General features: G+C 31.7%; 1 protein-coding gene and 1 pseudogene across 1 annotated transcript; both read right to left on the bottom strand.

Moving 5' to 3' along the window:
* Positions 1-1,284: 1,284 nt before the first annotated feature.
* On the bottom strand, positions 1,285-4,108 carry LOC141528793 (uncharacterized). Its single transcript, XM_074245021.1, has 4 exons — positions 3,020-4,108; positions 2,259-2,843; positions 1,788-2,071; positions 1,285-1,716 (listed from the first exon to the last, which is right to left on the bottom strand). Exons 1-3 carry the CDS (start codon positions 3,201-3,203, stop codon positions 1,797-1,799), a joined length of 1,044 nt encoding a protein of 347 aa, XP_074101122.1. The 5' UTR covers positions 3,204-4,108; the 3' UTR covers positions 1,285-1,716; positions 1,788-1,796.
* A 2,607-nt stretch (positions 4,109-6,715) lies between these two features.
* LOC141528924 (uncharacterized) lies at positions 6,716-7,552 on the bottom strand (annotated as a pseudogene).
* Between the last annotated feature and the right edge of the window lie 724 nt (positions 7,553-8,276).

The following is an 8,276-nucleotide window of genomic DNA, read 5'->3' as shown; positions in this document are numbered from 1 at the left end:
ATACATACATACATACATACATACATACATACATACATACATACATACATACATACATACATACATACATACATACATACATACATACATACATACATACTAGGGTGATTCAAAAAAAAAGAATATTTTTTTTTTCGTTTGGTACTCTGAAAAATAGGTTCCTAGACACCTCTAAGAAAGCCTCTCCAAGCATGAGTTCTTAATTGTAACGGGAAGGTCCTCCTTCTTACAGTTTTCTATTTTTTCTTATTATCAGATAGAAGAATTTATATCTCGCTTTCAACTACTTGAAAAAATATCTTGTTCCTTAGATTTTGTAGAAAATTGAATGCTCTACAAAAAAAGTCTCTTACGATTTTTTCGTAAACCCAACCGTTTAAAAGATATTAACGGTTAAAGTTTGATTATTTTTGGGAAAATTTTTTATTTCTTATGAATTTTATAACTCAATGAAAAAAAATCATTATGAATGATGAAACTCATAGTTTTGTAGGAAATTTACTGCTCTATAAAAATGGTCTCTTATGATTTTTCGATCAAGTTGAGCGTTTACGAGATATTCATCGTCAAACATCAATGCATATCAATTTTTCTAGTTTTTGATCAATAATTCGAAAAATTTCAAATTATTCTGTGAGTTTCAAGGAAATTTAGACAAATTTGAGTTTCTATGAATAGAAATATGTTATGAACTATTTTTTTAATTAGCTTTTTTAGTCTTGGACATGTTTGATTACATTAAAACAAAAAATTAGTGCATTTTTTTAAATATATAATTCAATTTAGTGTGTTTCACATGTGTTTCACTTTTTTATCGAAGAATTTATTTATTTAATTATCAACTGCCATATAATTTTCAATATTTTCAACATAACGGTACACTTTTACTGTAAATAATTTCCTCTATTGCAGTTTGGGTAGTTTTTTCGATGTTCTTTGATAATTTGCAATAAGTATTGGAATTGCTCTTCATTTTTTGTCAAGCATTGATTATACTCACTAACTAATGCAACAGCTCGTTCTGCTGAATCATTAACAACTTTCAATTGGTTAAAGTATTCTTTATTTTCAATGTAACTGTCATTAGTAGGCCACGATTCAATATCTTTATCAAGGAAGTCATATGGTAAATCAAAGATTTTAAAGAGATTTAAAGGCTTTTTAGAAACAAAGTCACTCAGACTTTTTGCGTTAATGAATTCAAATCGTTTTTATCAATTATAAATTTTTAGCTTTAGAATCTGTACCGTTACGAGTATTAACAGCTCCAACAATATTTTTTTATTTCCAATGAAACGGTATCGTCAAATAATGATAAAATGGCAAGTTCATCACTTAAATACCATAAATGCAAAATCATTTTTTCACAAGTTGCTGAAGAAATCAATGAATTGATATTTTTGTACTCGAATAAATTTTTCAAAAACTGCAAGTCATGATTAGCAGCAGTTGTTGCAGAAGTTGATGAAAACCAAGCTTTTAAATACAGTGTAACTATAAATATACAAATTTGCCGAAGACCGTCCAATTCTTTATTAGAAAGTTTAAATTCATTTCTGAATAGAAACATTTTTAAACTGTAAATTGCCTTCGCCATCCACCTAGCATGATGAATTGCACCAGGACGTTTGAAAAAATTTCTTCTTGAGGCATTTCTCCAAGGAAAATCAACGACAATTCCAACAATTCTTTATAGTCATCTCGGGGTTGTAGTAACTATCAAAAACAATTAAAAATTTGTCAGAAACCAGAAAATTTTTTTTCTTAAAATCGCAGTTAAATCATACCTGTAAGGATTATGCAATTAAACTAGATATTTCATTTTTTTTATCCAAAATGATATCAGCAACAACAGTATCTTCAATTCCAGATTTATAATTAGTTTTATTTATTTCATCCCATGATTTTTTAAATCTTCCGAACATTGGTACGTTTGGCCCAGATGACACAGGCCAATATACTTCAAATGCACCTCTCAATATGATCTCAAAAATGTGGTGACGACATGGTAACCAGATTAACTCTCTTCCCAAAGTCTTTTCAATTGCCTTACATGTACCGTTATGAATTCCTGTATAAAGAAAATAGATAACTATCGTTAAATTTAATATTTTCAACAAATTGTAGATTATATTTAAAATCCAAATGAGTAAATAATTCTCAATAATTTCAAAAGTGAAATTCAGTAAGCAATAAAAATGAAACTAGAACGTTAATAATTAAATATTTTTTAGATTAAATTATCATTGATAAGTTACCTGTATTAACTGCCGTCGTGTCAAAACACATCGCCTTAACATAATTAGTAATACCCCATTCTCTCAATGTCGATAAAATGGCTGATGTTTGATTGTCTGCCGTCCCAGAATTCATTTTTGGAACCCCAAGTAATTGTTCGGTACCAAATGCAGTTAAAATAACTGGTAGCCGTTCCACAGATTTTGATCCAACAAGGTCATTCAGCATTTTTCCGTCCCAATGCACAACGTATTTATCGTGTGTCTTAAAGTTGTCATTAAGTCCTTTAGCAATGTCTTCTCTTTGAAGCATACGAGCTCGTTGAATTGAACTATAACTGAGCGTTGTATCTTCAATTTTAATACCTACTGCTAGTAAAACCGGAGCAATAATAAACATCGCATTTCTACTGCTGACATTAGCTCGGTCGAGTCCAAAAATGACTTCAGGAGTTAAGACATCAAGTTTTGCTCGTTTTGTCGGAATTGGAGGTTCATACTCTGAATCAGATCCAAAATTTGTAACTCCACTTAATGTATACGTAGAGAACGACTCTGATTTTTCACTTGGAACAATCGCATGACTGGTAGACGGTTGATCTAAGTCTGGAATAAGATTTGTTTTATAAATTAAACGAAGAAAATGTATAGAATTTATTCATTTTGATGACAAATAATTAAGAAAGGACTCCAAAAATTGTCTAGTCAAATGTCATCTAGTCATCTATGAAAAGTTACACTACTACCTGACTTTATAATAATTAAATATCTCAGATACTTACTACTCTCATCTATTCCCATCATAGTTGTGGTTAAGTTTGATACAGGTACATTATTAGAAAGAATCTCTTTATGGGTACCGAATTTTTGATCCAAATACAACTTTCTAATATTATCATCAAGCACTTTTAAGGATTTTTCGCTCACAATGTCGAATAATTGTTCAAGATCAGTCTGAAATTTCATTTCCTTTTGGTTTTGCGCTGAATTCTTTTTATCGAAATTTTTTTGTAATTTTAACCATTGACTGTGATAGCGAAGAAATTTTTGACTGCATTAGGAGCTCCACTAGTTGGAATCTGATTTTTTCTCCACAGTTCAATAACTTGGTCAACTGAATTTTTAGCACTTTGTTTGATTGAATACTTTAAAATTTTAAGTTGGTAGAAAAACACACGCATAACCTCTTTCACTTTTGGTAACTTACGTTCCCAAATTCTTTGTAGAGGTATTCCGATAAAACGTATTTCTTTATTCATTGTAGGTTAATTGATGATAAATAAATTTATTTGATGATTATAAGACTTATTTAAAATGAATTATTTTATTACGTATTCAAGATGATCAGTTTTAGGAACACTGAAAATACGGTATTAAATGGGTAGATACTGAAGATAGTTGAGAGTAAAAAACATAGATGGCGTTAGTTTCAGAAGACAAACAGAAGAAGAAATGGAATTCAAAACAAAAATCCCCTCGAACGAAAATTTTATGTATATTTTGTGAAAAACAATTTAAAAATACGCACTGAACAAATTTCATGATAATAAATGACAACGCGATTAAGATTTTAAATTATTAAAGATAGAATTTAAAAAAAATATTATTAGAATAAAAACTTTCAAATGAATTTTTGAACAGAAGACATCTATAGGAGTTGCTTTTATAATAAAAACTCAAATTTGTCTAAATTTCCTTGAAACTCACAGAATAAATTGAAATTTTTCGAATTATTGATCAAAAACTAGAAAAATTGATATGCATTGATGTTTGACGATGAATATCTCGTAAACGCTCAACTTGATCGAAAAATCATAAGAGACCATTTTTATAGAGCAGTAAATTTCCTACAAAACTATGAGTTTCATCATTCATAATGATTTTTTTCATTGAGTTATAAAATTCATAAGAAATAAAAAAATTTTCCCAAAAATAATCAAACTTTAACCGTTAATATCTTTTAAACGGTTGGGTTTACGAAAAAATCGTTAGAGACCTTTTTTGTAGAGCATTCAATTTCCTACAAAATCTAAGGAACAAGATATTTTTTCAAGTAGTTGGAAGCGAGATATAAATTTTTCTATCTGATAATAAGAAAAAATAGAAAACTGTAAGAAGGAGGACCTTCCCGTTACAATTAAGAACTCATGCTTGGAGAGGCTTTCTTATAGGTGTCTAGGAACCTATTTTTCAGAGTACCAAACGAAAAAAAAAATATTCTTTTTTTTTGAATCACCCTAATAAACATGTTTATGAGGTCTTACCACCTGATGTTGCAACAGCTATTTTTCCAATTTACGAAGATCTAAGTAACAAAAAATTATTGGAACGATGCGTTGGTGGTTTTACCCAGAACAATAATGAAAGTTATAATCAGCTGATATGGAAAATAACTCCAAAAATTATTCCAGCTGGCTCTAAAATTGTGGAAATAGCTGCAAACTTGCAGCCGGGGTCTTTAATGAAGGTAAAATATCTCTGCTTTATTATATGAGTGCTATGGGATTATCACTTGGACCCAATACTCATTTCTACGTGAGTAAAGAGGACGCAGAGCGCATCTCAATTTCGGACGTAAGAGCGCAAGGGTCGACGCGCGAGGGGAGAATGGCTCGTAGACAACAACAACTAAACATTTTGGAGGCAAACGACGAAGCAGAGGGTTCCTCTTATGATGCTGGAATAGATGACACGATGTAAGTTGAAAAAAAAAATTTTTAATTTAGTGTAAATCGTTCCCGAAACTTTAGACGCGTTTATCTCAAAACGGTGTTTTCAGAGTCGGTGAACAAAATTTCTCCGAAACCGCTAAACCGATCGGTTTGAAATTTTCACACGACTTACTCAGATATATTTTTCAGGTAATGATCGAAGGAATAAGGTTTTGGACAATAATTTCGATTTTTTAAGCCACTTTAAAGTGAAAAATTTTCATGAAAAACTGAATTTTTTTTTTAACGGCCGCCATTTTGTCAAAAATCTAAATTTTGACTAGTCCTTCGATCATTACCTGTACTTATTTATTACAAAACTAAATATTTTTGGTTTTTGGTTTTCAGATAATTTGGACCAGAGATATCTTGTTCACCGCCAAGCACTTTTTTTTGGAGGTCTCTCCGCAGATGATCTACAGGAGCTAGGGGATCCAAAATTTTTTTAAATAAACCGCTGATTGTTAAAGTACATTAAATTCTGTTTAAGTACATTTTTTCCATTAATGTATAAAATAAAATGCCTCTTTGGAAAAAATTCACAAAAAAACGCGTTTTTTCTGCCTCGCAAGTGGATATAACCCCTTAATTGTAATTAACACATTTTGATTGGCAATCACACCGCATTTTCTCAATTTAGTCGGCCATATGTTTTATTTTTTAGTCAACTCAATTTTCGCAGTGATTCCACTACAGAGTCAACGTATGCAGGCGTATTCACTTGTAAGCAAATTGCATAACCGAACAGGAGAGGGCGTTTTATTGAAATCATAAACGATGTGCGGAGAATTTAAAAATTTCAAATAAAATACGTATGCCATGTTGATTTTACCTAACTTTTGTTAAACGTATCATAAAATAATATTTCATTAATTACATTTATGCATTTTATAGGTTGACTTACTTATAAATGTTGAAACATTAAAAGGATGTTCATGTATCGTGAAAAAATTTGGGGTACTCAATGACGCGCGCCAAGTACGATAAAAAAATTTTTTCTTAATTTTTAAATTTTCAACAAATTTTTTTTAATTTTTTCAACATTATGACGGTTTCTTGGTATTTTTTTGTATTTAACTTTCTTTTGTATAGAATGAAAATTATTGTAACGAGTCTTATTTTTTTTGCAAAGTGCAGATGTTATTAAGATGAGTTTTATGAACGTGGACTTGGCGCAATTTTTAACAGTGAAACTGTTTTTGTTCGGATTATTTAATTAACGTAAACTCCCTTTACAAACTCATAATTAAACATTGTAAAATATAGAAATAAATGATAGATATGGGTGAAATAGTGTACATTGAGTGCGTCTAGCCCGTAGGGCAAATAACTGTATAAATTATAAAACCCAGAACTTCGTGCTTCACTTCATCTTAAATTAATATGCTGAACCCCTTCATCTACACTGATCTCTACCTTGAGAGCAGAAGAAGAAGTCAACCCAGGATCTATCGATCGACCAAACCAAATTCAGATCAACTAAAATTCATAAAGGACGACTGTGAATTCAGTATTTGTTACCGACTTCCCTTTAAAATCGCCGTTGGAACTCCTAGTTACCGGGAGGCGTTCGAAATCCACAATAAAAATAATACTCTTGTAGCTTCTCTACAAGAGAAAATCTATCTAAACGTGTCCGAGCCTCCTTAAGGCCCACTCTACCAATTAATTATTTCATTATAATTAATCCGGAGATAGCACAACAATTATTTTTGTGTTGGATATTCCATGTTAAATCGGAAAATTTAACCTAAATTTTAGTGAGTTTTATGGGGATAGTTCTCTTTTGCTCAATTCACTTGTCTGTTCGATGTCTACACTATTTTCCTCTGCTTTCAGTGTTCTCGGTTTTGGCGTCATTAGTCGTTCTTCTTCTGGATCCTTTTCTTCTATGTCGACTGTAGTTACTTTTGACATCGTAAGGGTGTTAGTAGCTTGTTCTTTTTCTTTCTCGTAATTTTGTTTTGAATACAATACGTAATTTGTTAATGAGTTCCATATAGATCCCAATAACCATAGACTGCAGCCAAACACAGAGTGTAGCGCTACTGTGTGTATTACTGTATCGGCTGCAAACTTAAAAGCTTTCAATATTATGAAGGCTGCAATTATTGCTGAGCTTTAATCCCCTATGGAGGTAAAGCATCCATGCAACTTCTTGAGTGTACTTTTGTTTTTATTTTAAATGTTAACTTCGTCGATGAACTTATTAATGTTGATCCCTTGGATGTTAATTTGTCTACCTATTGCTCCTCTAACTATTGTGTTCACTACTACACTTCTTTCGATTGGAAACATAATAAATTTTCTTAATTTACTCAGATCTTCGTTTGAATATAAACCACTCTTTGCTAAATATTCTGGAGCGGTGTATTTCCAGCATGCTTTTGTACTTGGGCTAATTTCTTCTGGCCCTGTTGATGGCGTCAATTGAGGTAAAATTTGGTACCATGCGTTATTTATGTTAAATGTTGTTAGCGTCATTGTGTTGCAATCTATTTGATTTCCCGTTTTTACGAGTAGGTGGGTTCTCGGTAGCATGAAGAAGCTTCCGTTTCCTAAAGTAACAGGTAGTTCTTGATAACATTCCTTAGTTTTCCTCATTTTGACTTCGACTGGTACGCATTATGATATTATGATGACTTCACCTGTGACGCTGGCCATGCATCCCTGTTCTATCATGAATTGGAATGCGAATTTCGCAGGTGCTAATGTTGCTAAGGCTAATGCATTTCGTAACACTATTTTCTCTAATTCGCATTGTTGCTTAGTGGCGTTATTATAACTAGCCACTATTTCTTTTCTTAAATGTTTTTCTAGATAAACTATTTTTGAGTTTACATACGCGAATATGTCCATGTCTGTTATCGTCAATTCTGACTTTTTCAGTAATAAGTCATTATCGGTACTTTCTACTATGAATAACCTAGGTTCTTCTTTGAGCTTGACCTTGGTAAATCACTTTGAATCGTTCTGTTTGGCATTCATCCTTCTTTGTAATGTCGCAAAATGTGTAACCGCCTTCCGTGTCTAAACATCTTTCCGATCTGTACCAGCAACTTATTCCCGAGTTTAGTATTACGCTGTTTTCTTGGAAGTTTATTGGGGCTAAATAATCTCGAATGGTTATTTTTATTTGTCCCTATTCAACTACATCTGAATATGCCACATATGGGTCCAAATATTTTCCTCCTTCGCAGTTTCCCGAGTTATTTGCTTTACCTGCGAAGAGTAATGATCTTATGGTTGTTCCATTAGGTTGTATGTCTCTAATTGCCGTATCGTACATGAAATGTGTTCGTGATTTATATATATTTTAACAGTAAGG

Source organism: Cotesia typhae, unplaced genomic scaffold (genome assembly GCF_013202065.1).
Source record: "Cotesia typhae breed Kobodo isofemale line unplaced genomic scaffold, CoteBio_Ctyphae contig_44, whole genome shotgun sequence".
NCBI lineage: Eukaryota > Metazoa > Arthropoda > Insecta > Hymenoptera > Braconidae > Cotesia > Cotesia typhae.
Note: the sequence above shows the minus strand (reverse complement) of the source record. Positions and strands in the feature narration are given on the sequence as shown.

What these genes read in the sequence shown, in the direction of transcription:
- LOC141528793 (XM_074245021.1), bottom strand. Translation starts at nt 3,203, where the DNA reads ATGAAATTTCAGACTGATCTTGAACAATTATTCGACATTGTGAGCGAA. An exon ending in GATGGGAATAGATGAGAGTA is followed by an intron (nt 2,844 to 3,019) that starts GTAAGTATCTGA and finishes ATCTTATTCCAG; the next exon opens with ACTTAGATCAACCGTCTACC. An exon ending in CACGACGGCAGTTAATACAG is followed by an intron (nt 2,072 to 2,258) that starts GTAACTTATCAA and finishes TTCTTTATACAG; the next exon opens with GAATTCATAACGGTACATGT.